This window comes from Colossoma macropomum, unplaced genomic scaffold (genome assembly GCF_904425465.1).
Source record: "Colossoma macropomum unplaced genomic scaffold, Colossoma_macropomum, whole genome shotgun sequence".
NCBI classification, from domain to species: Eukaryota; Metazoa; Chordata; class Actinopteri; order Characiformes; family Serrasalmidae; genus Colossoma; species Colossoma macropomum.
This window is the reverse complement of record NW_023494809.1, coordinates 19,913,337-19,931,900: the sequence shown is the minus strand read 5'-3', so window position 1 is coordinate 19,931,900 and position 18,564 is coordinate 19,913,337. Positions and strand designations below refer to the sequence as shown.

Sequence of the window (18,564 nt, the reverse complement as noted above, 5' to 3'; positions counted from 1 at the left end):
GGTCATTGAGATCTGTGCTGCTTTCTTCTTTCTTGGAATTCTGGTTCTGAGAATTTCACTCCAGGACTGTGCATGCGTCTTTCTTTCCCTCCTGACATGCAAATTGTTCCCGAGGGAAGAAGCACAAGCAAAGCCGCTTCCCTGAAATTTCACAAGGATGGAAATTACATGTGCTGCTGTTAGGCATCTTTTATCAGCGCAGAGCTTTTTTTATTCAGCTGAAGACTACGAGATTCTTTGTGCTCAAAACTCAGGACATTATCGTGAAATGTTTACCAATTTAGGCTTCGATTTAGCCTTTAGCATAGCAGCCTGATAGCCGGGCTTGTGCGTCCACTAGCCCTGTCTGCGGCGCTCCTCCATCGGTCAGCTGTATCACTCAGCAGCGGGGTCTCGTGGCCCGTCACTTCAACCAAGCCAGAAAAAAACACAAAGCCGTAATTGTAGAAATATCATGATTTATAGGTGAGTTAGGTTAGATAGTGTTAGTATCAGTATCGGTACTCGGTATCGGCTGACACTAAAGGATCAAGTATCGGTATCAGAAGGGAAAAAGTGTTATTGTACATCTTTAGAAAATATACAAACCAACAATGCAGTTAAACACAGATTTGTTGTTTAAACAAAACTCTAAAACGTGAAGGTTTTGCTCATATTTGCAAGAATGTTAGGTTATCTTTGTGATTAAAGTTTCACATTGGGATGTTTAAATATTATTTGTTTAAAAATATGTGTGTTCAAATAGTCAAAACTGTTGAAATGTTAATCTCCAGCATCAGGAGCCTCTTTCAGCAGTTCGGCTTGTATCTCAGCCTGGGACGCTTACGTCAGCTTGCTCTGTCTGTCTAGGAGCTTCCTCAGCCAAAGGGGCCTGGCTTCCGTTCAAGTGCACTTAAGATGCTATCAAGCAATAAAGATGCTGATAGTACAGTTCTTTCATTTTTGGCTTTTGTCCAAACAGAGATGTCATGGGAAAAACTGGGATCAACTATGCGGTTTACCTTGAAGCGTTTGCCTTTATGGCTGCTGTATATCTCACAGAAAAAGAGTCTTGTTTTACTTAATCTAATTAAGAGATGGTTCTGTAGAGACAGTGTTTCCTGGACAGCTGCCAGAGAACTAGTGTGTGCTCTGACCCTCAGATACAGCACTGAAGTCTGTTACAGGGACTGCCTGCTGAACCCATGGTGTAATGCTGAGCTGAACACTATGTATAAATTTAAGGTATCAGCTGGATTATTGAATGAATCCTCACAAACAGTACAATTCAAAATGAGGTAATGACCTGCCATGGACATATTTATAGTGATGGCTCAGTGAAAATGTACACGATTTGGATGTGATCAAGACATGTTTGTTGTCTGCAGTTTGCTTCTTTAGTTTTGCACCAGCTAATACAGTAAACGTGTTAGAGTGCCTACACGCTAGAAGCTGACACAGCGTCTGAAGCGCAGTCCTCCAGTGTATTTCAGTTTGGACGCTGCGTCTGTATGCAGTGAAAAGACGCATCATCGAGCATCGAAAAAGTTCAAACCATTCCAACTTTTGCTGCAGCGGAGTCTGACGTGGAGGTACGTCAACCAATAGAAACGTGCAGACAGAAGACGCTGTGTACTCTCTTCCTTTTCCGTATGACTTCTTTGCCTTCGTGGCTGTTCTCTGCTTGGCTCTGTATATGGCCATCGCTAAAATTTTCTTTCGATGGCCCGTATTTCGTTTCTAGTCCCAATGTTTTGTTTCCCACTGGATTTCGAACTGTACAATACAACAATACAACATAATTTGTCAATTCTTCATTTTAACCACAAAACACACAACACATGATATATGTGCATAGACATGCTCTCTTTTAATTTTAAATAACCTACACGTAGGCTACAAATGACACTAAACTTTGTTTCCAGCACCTACCGTTTATGAATAATTCAGCTAAAATTGGTGAAAGTGAAATGCTACAGCTAGCCTGGGTGGAACTAGTTGTACGAGATGGTGGGGGCAGTTGTAGTGGTCACTTAAAAGTCTGGTAAATGAATGCAAAACACATTTAATTCAATACAGTTCTATAGTGTTTGAGCCAGATTTTTCCAATCTAAATAATAGAATAAAAAAATCTGTCGTGAAATACTAATAGGTTGTCCTTTACAGAATAAACACATGGTCTTTGCACACGTTAATGTTTAATCACGTGAAAAATCATGTGATCACGTGAAAATGTGTTCATATGTGGGGAAAAAAGTTGAATCACCTGTAAACATAGTTTTTGCACACTTCACAAGTTAAAAATAGATCGTGTTAGGAATTGTGTGATCATGTGAAAACGTGTTCACGTGTGAATTGATGATCATTTGTAGACGTGGTTTTTGCACACTTTACATGTGAAATTTGAGACTTTTCTGTAAGTGGTGTCAAATGTGGCCAATTACTCAATAATCCAAGAACACTTATGATGAAAAAAGTTACTTTCATGGTGTGCTGTGAGTGACCTTAACCAGATTTGCAGAAAGAGAACTTTCTATTTATGTTGAGCTATGTACTAATAACTCAGTAAGGAACAGACATGCACTGCTGTTAATCAGGTTTTTATTTATTTATTTATTTATTTATTTATTTAGTACAGTGAAATCAACATTGTATGGCCCAGCACTGGTTCTGTGTATAGAGTGCTCTAAGGACCTCTCTCTGATGCCATGTCCTGTCTTTTCTTACCATCAGGCTCTGTCCTGGATGTCATCAAGCACATTATTTCAAGAGGGGAGCACAAGACTGGAGTGCTGGATGAGCCCAGTATAGCTACCATTCTGAAAGAAGTTCTACAAGGACTCGAGTACTTGCACAAAAATGGGCAGATTCACAGGTAAGACAGTCTTTACGTATTATTAAGGAAATGTCCTCATAAACCTAAAGGTGGATTTCAAAGGGTTAATTCTTTTTTAACAGTGGTGGTGATTGGAAACCAGGGGTTGTGATTTCTATAAAGCAATACTAGCCATTTTATTTACTGTGTAAAATAACCGGTGAACCCACCTGTGTCTTCTGAGTTTTATATCCTTGCTGTGTAAAAAATGTTAGTTTGGCAGGAGAAGGCAAAACATTCTTTACTATTAATGTAAGTTAATGCAAAGAGATTTTAAGTCATGTAGGAGCATTTCTATCATTCCATTCATCATGAAATTTTCACACAATGTAAAGTACTGCATTCAGTGGCTGAAGAGATGCTGTATGTACCGTTCTGTCATGATTGTTTTTTAAAAGTCTGTCTCAAAACAATGTCTCAGGCATCAGGCACTGTTTTTGTAACCATTTGGGGTAAAAAATTGAGAGAAGTCTTATTCTTTCACCACAACACATGAACAATTCTGGCTTGATTTCTCTAGAATGGCAAACATTCTGAATGATTTTGTTTTCTCCAGAAACTTTTTAATTATGCAGAAATGTTACCGAAAATCAGTGGAATTTCCTCTGAAATGTTCATGTAGTGGACAGTGATTTGGTCTGTATTACGCAGGGGTTCCCTATTAAAGAAGCATATTCTATGTAGAGTTATTTATTTATATATATATATATATATATATATATATATATATATATATATATATATATATATATATCTGTGTTGAAATAGATGGCTGTATATCTGCAAGTTTTCTCCTAGGACCACACTAGAAGTTAATTGAGATTGCTTGGAAAGCTGCCAAGTATGTCTGAACTGCATAGTACAGCAGTATGTATCCACATAGGAGAACAAATGCTTACCAACACAGGCACATTAGATTAAACTCAATTTCATGACACTTAAGCTAATGTGTATAAGGCGTCGTCTCTTCAAGCCTCAGGCTTCCCGAGATGCAATATATCAGTAAATGTATCCGTTGTGTATAGTCGTGAGTTGAATAGTGAGCTCAGCAGTTTTAAAGCTCACAGATTTGGTGATTCGAAAGGCATTTCTCCACCATGGAGAGAATAGGAGCTACGGCACTTAGCTAATTGATTGCGTATTTGCACGGACAAGCTGGTGAAATACCATCATAGACAGAGATGGAGATCACATTTCCATTAACCTCAACCTACAGATGAAGAGTACTGCAGACCTCCAGTCATAGATCTGCTGGGAAGTTATAGTGAGCTTCAGTGTGGGGCACATTAATCAAGAGTTCCTCAGGGTGACACCTAGTTGACAGCCCCATGTGCCTAGTGATCTGTGTGTATGTGAACATCATTGAACGTGGTAACAAAAAAAGTAAAATAAATATGAAGATTTATTAAAGGTGCAGTGTGTAAGGCATGCTTTATTATTGGACGTTCCCAGAATATATGCCAGTGGTTGGCTGCCTGATTCTCGCATAGTCTCCAACGTGGAGCTACGTGCCCCGTAAAATGTGCTTTTTGTTTAGGAGTAACAAAAAAACGAATGACACCTTCATCTAAACTCCCACCATACATATGAATTGGTGTACTTCCATTGTGAGGCACATAATTTTGACCACTAACCTTTTGAAATAATGACAAAGCTGCCTTCCTTTTCCCATTTGTTTTTAATATATTGTGTAAAATAAGGTTTTCTCTGTATGAAACCCTTATATAATCTAGATATAATGCCTTTGACTGATTGAATTTGATTGAATTACTTGCAATATTGGTTCATTCATGTCCAATGTTTTTAATTTTACGATCAAAATAGTGACGTATCTGGAGGTATCTATAAAAATCTTATTTTTCCAGCACTTTTCTTTCAAGGTTTGGAAATCTTTTGACTGTCATTTTTCCTTTAATGAATAAAAAGCTCTGCACCATATTATCACTACTCATGTAACGTCACTTGAATGCTCTGAGGTGGTAGTGGTTGCTTTGTGAGGCCTGCATGTGGATGCCTGAAAGCCCGTCAAGCTTTTTGTTTTGCCAGTGAAGCCATTCATCTTGAAGATATGTGAACATTTAAATAATGAATTTGCATGTACTTGTAACACCCTCTGGGTTGTGTTTTTGTACATACAGTATTTCATGATTTTGGGCAATCTGTAAATATCAGGACGAGTTAAGAGAACCTTTTACTCATTGCTGTTATCGCAGTGTGACTTCTTACCATGCAGCCACCCTAGAACTTCCAGTTCAACATCGCTTGAATGCTTCCAATTCATATCATCCCAGTTTGGTGGATTTAATATTAATTGCTTTCTTTTCATTTCTTGTTTTCCTCTGTATAGTGCAGGGGCCAGTTAAAGCAGACCGTGTCAATAATACATGACCTTTTAGCCTAGTTAAGTACCTGCATCTTGCTAGCATGTGGCTCAGAATCTCAATCAGGCAGAGCTCATCACTTTGCCATCATATGACTGGGAACATTCTTGGAAGAGCAAAAAACAAGTCATGCATAGTTTTGCTGTATTCAAAATTAATTCAGTACAAATTAACCATCTGAACAGGCAGTGTCATACAAAGGACCTTGAGGTCAGTCGTATCGTGCTAAAATAACATGAAGCTACATTTGAAGTTGGGTTGAGTCAATTTTTTTTAAATAGTTTTGAATATCTAAAATTCAAATAGTAACTTTGTCTATTTTTGATAATCAACTTAGCTGCTTACTAACATTGTATACTGAAAGTTCAGAATAATAAAGTTTGAATGAGAATTTTGCCTCAAATGTCCATCAAATAGTCATGATGGTCTAAAAAACTTAGTAGTAAATTATCATTTTTGATTAACAATTTTACTTTTCTGACTTTCCTATAAAGCCATGAGATGTCTGAACTCTATGCTCCATCAGAGGGCAGTGAGGAGCCAGGAGATACAAAGCTCAGCTATAGCACATAGGAAGCATTGCAGGAAAGGCTTCATAAACATCACGTTCAGGTTCATTTTACACTCTTCTAATATGTATTGAATGGAAAAAAACTTTCAGCATCACAGACACTGTTTTTAAGCTAAAAGGTAGGAGGTGAAATAAGTTCTGATGTGAGTCGGCTGGTAAAATTAAGTAACGTAGCACTTGTATGGTTATCTTAGATTTTATGGTACGTCTCACCAACTGTGACTTTTGTGATTTGGTTCTGGATTTGATTTAAGGCAGTAGCTGAGAGATGCTGCACAGAGACAGCGAGCAGTGCTGGAAAGTGTTAACCAGTGGCAGTGTGAGCACCTTCATCAAAAGCAATTGTTTCTAGTTTTTGGATGCTATGTGTTGTCGCCAAACAAGGTTGAGAGGGTATTTTTCTAATGCTTTTTGTAATGTGAATATCAAGTTTGACTGAATTGCCCATCCCTACTAAGAAACTCCTATGAAAGAGAAAACAATCAGCTGTACATGAACTAAAGCTGATTAAACGTAGAAATGCTGGAGTTGGAACAATAAGTATTTTTGGAAAATTGATAAAACTTGATATTTCGAATAATGTTTTTTTTTTTCCATTATATAAAGATATAGGTGATTTGCAGTTACCAATTCAGTATTTGTAGGACAGTTTCCATTTGCTTTAGTCTGAGTTTTACTGACAACATATTAACACTTGCATCTCTCAGATCAGAGCTCACATTTGCTCTTGTTCATTTTAGCACTTCGAGCAGCACTGCTGCAAAACCTTAACTTCGTTCAAGTTTGTGAAACTTTTTTAGCAGAATGGACTGTTACTCATTGTTGCTATTACTACTCTTTGAACCCATTCTTTCTTCCTCTGCATCGTACTGCGTTCTCAGTGTTGATGTAAAAGCTAGACTTGGACTTGATGTGAAGGTTTCACTGCGTTAAGCCTATAAAAACCTACTAATGTGAAAATATACAACGTAAAATACTGTTTGATGATGTTTTGCTTGTGTGCCAGCACATCAGTATGACATTCACTCACACTGGATTCACTGCTGTGGCTGTACATGAAGTAAAACAAGGACTGGAGTTTTGGATAGTGATTTGCACAGCGCTTATGCATCCAAAAAGAATAGATGGAAATTGATTAATTCTGCGGTTTGATTTCATTGCTGTTAATTCTTGATAAATTGTAAAATGGTCCTGGCCCTAAGTACACTACTGAAATACCCTATTAAAAATCGGCGCAAGAAGCATGTTTTTGCTCTGTAAGCTGGATCATATGAGTGAGCAGTGGAGAGGGGAGGAGGGGTGACAAAGTATCTGGTGGGACGTCAGAGGGGATCACATGATATCCACTCTCGACCCAGCAGAATGCAATTAGAGGCTGTTGCCCAAGGCAGAACTCCTTTCCGTCTCTTCGTCCACATCAACATGTTTGCCCCAGCAGCAGGGCTTAAAATGAACTTCCGACCTCTGTCCCTTACAGGTATATGATGAGCTTCACTAGCACCTTAGCCTTAAAGGCTTCAGATGGTGCTCTAATTACTTGCATGTGGTTCACAGTTTCTCTTTTGTTTCTGTTCATTCGAGTCAAATGGATTTTGTCAGATGGACGTTGCTAGAGTTGGAATGTGCCAGTCATCTGGCAACAGCTTGTGAACGTCCTGGCTGTTGGGGAAGCTGGAGAACATTGCTCGGGAAGCCTGTTGTAGCAGCATGTGTTTGATTGGTTTGTGCTGTCACAGCTTTATGGTTGGGTAGAAGGTTTGTGGCTTGAGAATGAGTTGTTGTCATGGGAACCTCAGGGTGAAAGTCAGTCCAGCTCATCACTGGACTGGACAGAATGACCTAGCCAATGACGAGGAGCAGAGAGACTTATTGGCTGGTATAAATCTTCAGGACATTTTCATAACACGTACACCTGCATGGCCACAGGGAACATTGACATCTATAAATAAATGGACCACTTAATTTATCCTTGTCCTCAAAGGATAAGCGTAGTGTTTCTTTGTATTCAGTGCCTTTGCTGAAATCCCTGTTTTTCATGATTAGGTTCTTTCAAACTGAATATCCCTGCTTTCAGTATTGTCAGTGTTCTTTTCGCTTACAATTACACAAGTGTATTGTGTGTGTGTGGTACAGTTTGTTTATAACACAGAATTGAAAGAACTCAATTCTGAATCAGTTTTTTGTCGTGTTTAGAGCGCTGTGGACTAAATATTTAGAGTCTTTCAGGGCCTTTTTTGATGCAACACATTGTGTTTGCTTAGTATTTTAGTTTAAACAGCTGCAGTGTCCTTCCATGCAGTAAGAATAACAGGTCCCACAATGAGGATAAATTAACATGCGATTGTTAAGGGAACAGTGTTTGCTTATACATGACGGGACACTTTATTTCGAAAGGGCACTTTTATTATTTTTGTAGGCCATAATAGTTCGGCTAATTGGTACCTTGTGATTCTTAAGGCCTGAGTCAAAGAAATGTAGTGCTTTATTACTGTATAGAAGGGTAGTACGGCCTAGAAAGTACTTCCGTTCATATCCATATGCTTTCATTGAAACTGCAATCTGTTGTGAGTTATATTTCTGCAGCTCTTAATTGTGTTGCTACCATTCAAAATATTATTTGACCTTCTTGTAGAGTTGCCATTTTTCCTTCTGTTGTATTTGTGGAAGTCTTCCAGGCTTGGTGTTAGCGCTGAGGCATAGAGAATCCAGCTGCAATCTTAGGTGGTCTAAGCCTGGACAGCACTGGTTTAGCATCAGTCAGACTTATAATTATAACATGGCTAAAAAGGTAAAATATGTCTGTAGTGCCAAAATTACTTGGTAGACTTCATACATTCTATATTAGGTGTGGGTATACGATTTTAAGCATATCATGGCTATCATCAGTACTTAAAGAACACTGAACTACTGCATGTTTCATTATGTAATTAGACCTGTTTAACTGGATTTAGCACAGTGCAGTATGTGAAATAAAAAAGATTGTGTTTATAGTATTTTAAACTGCGTAACTTGTAAAACTTTGCAAGTTCTGTAATGTAAACATCTTAAGCTGTTGTGTTCTGTGCACCTTCATCACAGATGACGTTATTGTTTATTGTGAGCAATGACAGGTCAGCTTGGTATAAACAAACAAAAAGCAAACTGAAAACAAGATCAAGGCAGACATGAGCCCCACATTGTGTGTTGTGTTGTATGTAATAAACTAATGCTATATGCATGTAAGTGTGTTGTTAGCCCAGCTGCTGTTTGGTGTAACTTTATTTGTTTTAGAATAACCCACCTTACTGATGGCTGTAACCAGAAAGGCTGCTTCTGAAGACACTTATAGTTGTGTAATCATGTCATGAGCACAATAATCGACGAAGCTACCTAGATTAAAAGCATTTCAAGCTGAACTGGAAGCTTCTTAGTAAGCTACGGTAGCTTCTGCGATGCCGAATGTAAGTTAAGTCTCATGCAGTTGTGTAGGGAGAGAGATGCAGATGTAGATGGAAAGGTATATGCTATAGTAGGAGTATCTCCACTGAGATAGGAGTTATCCATTAGTCTGCAGTGTAGCTCAAAGCTCCTTAGGGATCTGCTAGAGATGCCATGCCCACTCCTCATCTTTATTACCACTGTCAGCACCACACTTATATAACAGAGAGAGAGAGAGAGTGCATGCATGCATATGTTCATGTTAGGTTGCACTACCATACATGCATGTGTAAATACAGTGTACTGCCTGTGTGGACTTGCCTGCCTCAGCTAGTAGTCATCAGGTATGCTTGTGGATGTCAGGAATGTTTCCCACCGCCGAAATCTAGGTGTGGATAGCACATAGTGTGGACTCCCTTTCTGGATGGCTGACAAAGATAACAAATACTTGACAACATGTGGTGTTGTACCAGTTGCATCAAGTGCTTTTCCATCATGTTAATTTAAAATTCTCCACAGGGAGAGGTCGTCGCTTCAGCACTGGAGCAGTGGTGTTGTAACTAATGTTTGCAAATGTTTGAGAGTTATTGCTGTGTCATTTTTACAGGTTTATACTCATATTCATGTCCCAGGTAGAGCTGAACAATTTGGGGAAAACGTCTAATTGCAATTTTTATGACCAATATGATGATTATGATTTGTGATATTGTCTGTGTCTAATACTGGTGGACAACAGAATATCAAGCACCTACCCCAGCGTAATTATAAACGTATCCAGTTCATTAATTTAAAAAGTCTGGGTGCTCAAGATTGTCCTCCCTCCCCCCATCATTCTAGCCATCCCCATCTTACTTTTAGCTGACGTATCACAATAGGCAGTTAGTGTTCTTCTCCAAGCATCCAGAGACATTGCATTAGTTGCAGTTTGATGCGGAGGAGCTTCATGTGTCTCAAGAGGAAGCATGTGCTGGGGGTTCACTCCCCCAGGCTCGATTCCATTGCGTATTAAGAGGGAGAATTAGCTAGCAAGTGGTGTTGGACTGCTTTTAGGAGAAATTGGGGTAAATTGGGCCTTATAATAAGATCAAAGCAGTGGTCACTCTTCTTTTGCACTTTTGCCTCATTACGTGGGGAGGAGAAATTATAACAAAGCACTTATTCACATTTACCAAGGCCAATATAAAATACTGACTCTTTAAAGCTTGTTATATATATAATCTCGTCATTGTCGGAAGAGAACCTTGTATCTCCAAAATGGTAACTTTACAGGAGAAGGAAAAACTTCCTTTGTTTTTAATGTAAACCAATGGAACCAGTCATTTTTCCAAGTCATTTTGGGTCGTTTATTTTTGGTCCGTTCATCATGAAATTTACAGACAATGTAAAGGGCAACAGGCATGCTCAAATTATGTCAAAATCTGAAAAACGACAATTTTTTACTGTGTTCAGTAAAGTTAAAGCTATCTTAATGACCACATAGTGCTTCTCGGACATCATGATAAGTAGATATTAGATGAGTCAGTAGTGTAACTGCCACTGTCCATTCTTTCAGACTAAGAGAAAGCAAAATCAGCCTGGACGAATGGTTACATGTAGTAGGTAGCTAACTTTTCTCTCAATTCTCTCACTGTCTCCTTTTACACTCTCTCGCTCTCCACCTCTCCCAAGCTGGCTTCATGTAGCGCTCAAATGAAAAAGCATGTTGTTAAAAGGTCAAAATATACAATATACTGGTGGGTATCCATTTACCTTGGCACGCCGCCAATTTAAAATCTGTGTGTGGGGAGGCACTGTTGTGTTACTTATATGTTAATTGTGAAGTTGTGCCTGTGTTCATTTACAAGGAACTTATTAGAACATGACCCCCTAAATTGGCCACCCCCACCAGCTCAAAGTGTCAGGGACACTGTCAATTAGTGCCTCTTTTAGCAAATCTTTGTGTCACTAACCAAATGCAGAGATATATCTGGTTAAGGGCACGTTGTTCTGTTTTCGTGATACATTTTTGACCTCAGTCCATGTGTTTGTGGTTATGATTCCTGAGGGGGGCTGTGTTATTGTGTGTGAGACTGGGGGCCCCTCAGAATGTAGCTGAGTGTGTGAGATAGAGAGAGAGAGATTACGGTTCTGTCTCTCTGGAGAGCAGAACTAGGCCCCTCGTAGTAAGAGATTCTGTGTGTTTTATGGAGTGTGTTTTATGACGTCTGGACCCGGCCTCGCTCTTCTGAGCATCTTGAGAAAATATTTCCTATGCTGCCCCCACTTGGACAGTGTGGGTCAGTCCTAACACATTCCAGCCAGAATTAGAAAGGCTAATGTATTCATGTATTCACTCCTTCACTGGCCTGACCTTTGTTTAGCAATTAGGCCTAAATCCCACCAGCTTTGGACTGAAACCAAGCGAAATTAAATTACGCTGATACCAGAAAGGAATTTGATTATGTAATGCATGTTCAGAATCAGTTGTATTACTGTTTCCCAGGAGGCTTTTTTGCTATATTGATATTAGGGAGGGTGTCATAGTGTCTGTTTTACCTTAGACTTTCATCACCAAACCCTTTACATGGATAATATTGTGCTCATTAAATGAAGTCAGAATCTCACATCTGTCAACTATGAGCATTTAGCATGATGTAGCAGTGTTGGGTGTTTGTGGTGGACATTTTAGCCTTTTTGGTCTTTCAATATCTGTTTGTTTTTAAACAAATTCAAATATCCAAAGAGGAAATACATTTATATTGCTATTATTTAAAGTTTTTTTGCTGTCTAAAATAAGACTTGTATCTCCAAATTAGTAACTTTACAGGAGAGGGCAAAACGATTCTTTACTTTTACTGTAAGTTAATGTAATGAGACTTTTCCAAGTGATTTTGGAGCTGACAAAAACAAAGCTAAACTGGACGGGACCAGTTTGTTCTTTTATACATAGCAGAATTGCAAACTGGGGATAAATATGTGGTTGAGAAATGCAGATATAACACTGAGTGCTGGAGAAATATTTTACTACGAAGTAGCAGCTGACATCTGGATTCATAATTATGACCATATAAAGCTCCTCTGTCTTTGCAGTCCACTGCGCATGCAACGTCTCTTGGCTTTTTTTTCCCCTCATTGCTCGCTTTCACGTTGGCTGTCGCCTTGCGCTTGTCAGTTATTGCTGACCATCTGATATTTCTGGTCTCATTATCATCATTTTGAACTGTAAAAATAAAACGTTTGAAAACGTCACCTCTGATCACTCTGGAGCTAAAGATCGACTCATTTCCCTTCTCACACTACCAGATCATCCACGCCGTCTGACATTTCTGTTAGAGCTCCAGACCTGGAAAATCACTTCAGATCAGGGTGAAATGTAGCGCAGACTTCATGGTCTTTGAAATACTGAACTTTTTGTTTGTAATGTTCCTTTATATTAGGGGTGCGGGAAAAAATCGATTATTAGATGCATCGCGATGCGGACGTGAACGATTCTGAATCGATTCACAAAAAAAAATCGATTTTCTAAATATTTAATTTATAACGTAACGTTGACGAAATGCAAAAGGCGGAACTTGAAAGGGGGTAAGTGCAGCGCCTGGACAGTCTGTGGCGGCGCATAACAAAAACACAACAGGATGAGTGAGAAATCCGACCGGCTCCCTCTGCATTAAAAGCCAGGTTAGGTCAGGAGTCACAACACAAATGTTAAGAAGAGCCATTTTGTCCTTTCAACAAAAATCAAACCACCTTAGGAGCCGCAACATTTAATGTCCAGTATGTCTCAGTATGTCCTAGTATAGGCTAGACGATATAAACGAGAGCGCAGATTTATTTTGCTCTGCTTTAAGCTTTAATAGCCGCTTTCCTCCCATCTCCGCCAGAAAACTTTTCCTCAAAACTAGAGCAGTTTATTGTAAAACGTCTCTCAGCGCTCAGCTGTCTTATGAGGCTGAAGTCGCTACTTATTCTCCAGCTTCTTGTTCGTATTTTCCCGTTCCACCTTAAATTCTGACTGAGGCGCCGAATGTAAAAGCGGCACCATTTAAGGTGGAACGGGAAAATTAGAAAGACAAGCTGACTTCATCTTCGTAACTGTTTAGTGTTTGACAGTCTCTCGTTGCAGATTTAACTTGCCAGGAAACCAACTGCGCTGCTTATAAATGCGAATAATGCATCGTTGCTATGTGACCTGCAGTCTGCACGCCAATTCTGTCATTGCGAAACAGGGCTTTTGCACTGTGTTGCACACGTCCCGTCTCAGGGGATATTTTACTGACACAGCGACCCCCCCCCCACCCACCCCCGTCTCTACGAGACCAAAACCGAAGTTATAAAATCACTAAAGAAAACGGGTAGGACGGCTGTAACGTGCTGCGTGGAGATCCATCACCACTGGATCTTATGTCACCGTAACTGCGCATTTTAGCGCAGATGAGTGGCAGCAGCGTCTCATGTGCTCCAAAGGCAGGGAATGAGGGCCTTCTAGTTCACTTGCTACATCTTCTATTTGATTTATTTGTTAATAAAAGATATTGGAAGTAAATTCATTATGGATCATTACAAATACTTTGCTTTAAAACTACGAAGTCCTCACACAGTGAGAAAATAGAAATCCTGTATAGAAAAAAAAGATGCATCGAGATGCATCGATAATCGTTTTATAATCGCATCGCAGCCCTCTGAATCATAATCAAATCATGAGGTGCCTAGAGATTCCCACTCCTACTCTGTATAGAGGTGGGCGATATGGAAAAAATTGTATATCACGATATATCAAAATGTCTCGATTAACGATACGCATCATGAAATTTTCACATTTAGAACTATCAAAACTATGAATACAGTGATTTTTATTCCATAGTGCACATACTGTACTGCACTAAAACCAATTAAACAGGACTAATTATGGTTTTGTTTGAATGAAATATGCAGTCAATGCTCTTTATGTACGAATGATATCCATGATATGCTCAGAAATGCATATTGTCACAATAACAAAAACTAGGAAAACTCTACAGAAGGACTGTTACAATTTTGAAATTTTAGCTAATGACTTATTGTCATATAAATAATTGCAATTAACTACAAAGCAACAAAAAAATTATCATACATGCTAAACACATCAGAATTAGCTACATAGCTAACAAGTCAACTAACACCACTCAGCGCTGCCCTCCAAACACGTTAGAGCACCAAGTTAAAGCTTTTTTTTTTATTCCATCACATGTCACTAATGCTTTTACTGCTTTTTCTAAATTTTTTACATTTATTGGGCTCAACCCCACACTTGCTTGTTGCCGCATGTCACGATTGTGAAATCTAATGACTGGGAAATTACTACAGACGTCTCAAATTATTGTGATCATCTCAAAGTTTTGGGTGTGGGAAGTTATATAATCATTGTGACAGGTTTACTCTGTAGCCCCACTTTGACCATTTCGCTGAGCGAGAGATGCAGTGTCAGCTGCTGGGATCCTGATGTTATCTACAGTCCTACATCGTAAACTCAGTCAAATTACATGATATTTTGCCTTATTCGAATACCCATTAATGAATATTAAGCTGAATAACCTCTCCTATCATTACTTTATGACCGGTCTTGCTTGATGGTGGATATACTTTGTGTCCTGTACAGCTAGCATAACTGTATCTAAATCGGCATTGCTGTTATTCATTGTTCGTTAGAGCATGAACGATATATCTGCTGGCCAGTAATATTGGCTAATTTTGATGACCAGGGTTTTTTGCCAATGGTAAGGTATACATAGCATTACACCCCTATAAATAGACACATCCTGGATTGCAACTGAAAGCTATAAAGAAATCCACAGTGTGCACTGAGAGGATTTTAAATAGGCCTAAACGCTTTCAGTGTGGGAGTTAAATGAACTGCTTCTGACTTTCAGTTGGCTGGAAGGTCATCAGACTGTCTAGACACACACATCCTCTCTCTCTCTCTTTCTTTCTCTCTCTCTTTCTCTCTCTCTCTCTCTCTCTCTCTCTCTCTCTCTCTCTCTCTCTCTCTCTGTCTCTAAAATCTTCTCTCTTCTCCAATCTGAGGTGACCTCCAGCGAGAGCCTTTGTCGGGAGTCTGTCGCCATGACTACAGCAGGCAGGACTGTCCAGTTTGTGGCTTAGCAAAGGATACACACGCCGCACACAGCTGTCCTCAGCTGAACGTGCTTCTTGCCAGCGGGGCTTGTGCTCTTGATTTGCTCAGTTCAGAATGAACAGATACGGTGCGAGGTAACGGCAGGGCAGAGGATTAGAGTCTTCAGTCTAAAATAGGACACGCTGACTGAACTTCACTTTCACAAAACTTCCAGTATTTGCACTTTGAGTTCAGGCTGCTTTATGTATTTGTTTATATATTTGTTAACCGCTGTCTGTTTACATCGGTCACAATAGTCAATAAAGGTGGGAGGTTTAGATGTCTGTAAACATGCTATCTGTGGATTTAGGATGCACAGAAGTAATTTTCTCATTTTCATTTAATGTGTCTTATTTGAATGTGTGACGTTAGCCAAACCATACTAAGACCTACCAAACCATTTTAAGAATAACCAAATCATATCAAAGCCTACCAAACCGTTTCAAAAATAACCGAACCATACCAAGAATAACCAAACCAGATCAACAACCTACCAAACAAAATATATTAAAACCTGACAAACCATTTCAAGAATGAACTAACTGTATCAAAAAATACCAAACCATTTCATAAAAAAACAAACCATATCAAAGCTTACCAGACCATTTCAAAATCAGTCAAACCATATCAAAACCTACCAAACCATACCGTTAATAACCAAAGCATATCACAACCTATCAAACCATTTCAAGAATAAACAAAATGTATCAAAACCTGCCAAAGCATTTCAAGAATAACCAAACCATATCAAAACCAACCAAACCATATCAAAACCAACCAAACCATATCAAAAACAAACCATTTCAAGAATAACAAAACCATATCAAAAACAGCCAAGCCATATCAGAAACTACTAAACCATATCAAAAAAAGTAACAAACCATTTCAAGAATAACAAAACCATATCAAAACCAACCAAACCTTATCAAAACCTACCAAGCAATACCAAAAACAACTAAACCATATCAAAAACTACAGATCCATACCAAGAACTACCAAATCCAATCAATAAAATGTAGATTGCACATGATAACACAAGCCTTTTGATGAGTCCTTTAGCAAATCACTAAAGCTCCCAAATGGCACAACTGTCTAAGGATTGGCCCTGTTTTCAGGGGATCACAAGGTTGATCTTCTGTGATGCCACAGCTATCTGTGGTCGGGAGTGCAAGACAGAACGATTGTCTTGCTCTCTCTGGGTGGGTCGGGTTGGCTCCCCTCCCTTATCCTCCATCACTCTGAGGTGCGAGTCCTAGTCGAGTTTTGATTCTCTGAGGTATTAAATCTCGAGTCGAGATTTCGAGATTGAGTCGAGTCATAATGCAATGGTAGCCAGCATGGGCATCTGTTAGCTGACGTTTTCTCCTTCAAACATATTGAGCCGTCCAGTGACGACGTGTTTAGTGGCAGTTTGAAAAGATGTGGTGGAGCTTCATGTGCGTCAGACAGCAAGTGCTAGACTTCACCCTCCCAGCTTGGTAGCATTATGTAATAGAGGGAGAACTAGCTAGTGGATGTTATTTGGCAGTGGCAAAGTTGAGGGGAGAAATTAAGTTAAATAGATAGATAAAAACTGAAATTGAGTAATACGCTGTGAACATTCTGAACGAATGTCAGATGTTTCAGATGCGTTTCTGTGTTTTGATGGCTTAAGGAATATGTGGTTGGATAAACATCAGTTCTGGTCAGAATTTTGTTTTTAGCATCACAGTATGTGTATCAGTGTATGGATTTTTCTCCATATTGTGAGACCCTCGTCTGAGTTTTAGTATACCTGTTTTCTGTGAAATTGGGCCATATGAGTTACTGAATGGCTTATTTGAAGCCTCTGTCTGAAACGATTAGGTTGGTTTCACTTCATTGCTGCATGTCATGGTTATGCTCTTGGTTGGACACAGAGTCAATATTGCCGTCTTGTTTTAAATCTAATCAGTGGTGGTCCAATTGTGGTGCCTTTTTTATTGATGCACTGGGTAGAGGGGGGCTGAAATTGTGCTGTAAATTTGTCTGTATGTGCTCCTGTATTGTAGGTGTTTGTGATAAAATGTGTAAAATTATAGATACTTAGAATAAACTAGCAACTTATGGTCTACTGTTTATTCACTGTATTCTATTGTATGCTTTTTGGACCCTGCTAACCAGAATTTTGTAAATCTTATTGTTAAACTGTGTGCTGTGTGTGTGTTGGCAGGGATCTGAAGGCTGGAAACATCCTGCTCGGGGAGGACGGCTCCGTTCAGATTGCAGGTATGTTGTTCACTTTCCCATGATGTGGATGCATTCATTTACAAGCGGAATTCCTCTCCAATCCAGTTTCCCATTATTCAGCACTCTGGAATGAATGAATTCAAACAAATAAATTCTAGCAAATGAGATCAAATGTGTTTATGCCAGTGAAAAGGACACATACTGACTTGCTAATGGCCCTGGAGTAATGATAGGACAAGTTTTACATGCATAAACCTACATTAAACCCACTAAATCTACATTAATTATGCTTTCAATTCACCTGCTGAGGAAGAACAAGGTGAGAACAAAGGGCTACTACTGTATATGACTGATGAAAACAGCCTTGAATGGCTCCTGAGTGGAGCACATGGCTTGGCTGACAGCATGCTGCCGTGCCAAAGCCGCACACTACCGTGTCAGTGTCACTGCTGTGCTGAGAATGGCCCACCACCCAAGCATTATCTGGTTAGCTCTGTTTATCATTTTTGACACATCTAATATTTCTTTATTTTCTACAGGTTCCTACTAATTTGAAAATATGGAAACACATCCTCTACAGAGAACATGTCTGCACATTTTAATGCACAATTTGCTGAATTTAACATATTGGGAAAAAATAAAACATAAAATGTGGCCTGTGCAGAAGTGTTTTTTTTCCCATTATGTTAAAAAAGCAAATAAATAGAAAGTGTGCAATAAAACGTGTTAACTTACTTTCACATTAGTGGGAAGCTATAAATAAAAGAAAAAAAAATGGATGTGTCCAAAATGAACAGAATAACTCTAGATAATTCTATAATGATCAAGAAAGTTCAGATTGCAGTGATAGTAAAATTAAAATCCAAAATGACGTGCATTTGAAAAGTGTGATGCTTGTCAGGTAACTTATTGGAAATTACTATCAAAAAATGTATCATTATTGTTATTAACTTGTTGGTGTTTTTAAAAAATGTGTAATATTGAATAAAACGTTTTAAAGGGC

The 18,564-nt window shown here is 39.0% G+C and overlaps 1 protein-coding gene across 1 annotated transcript in view; it reads left to right on the top strand.

Annotated features, from left to right (window-relative positions):
- Window positions 1–18,564, top strand: part of oxsr1b (oxidative stress responsive kinase 1b) — an 88,536-nt gene that overhangs the window by 45,779 nt on the left and 24,193 nt on the right. The window contains exons 4-5 of the mRNA XM_036557917.1: window positions 2,713–2,854; window positions 17,545–17,600. Of these exons, the coding sequence (XP_036413810.1) occupies window positions 2,713–2,854; window positions 17,545–17,600 (198 nt within the window). The remainder of the gene's footprint in view (window positions 1–2,712; window positions 2,855–17,544; window positions 17,601–18,564) is intronic.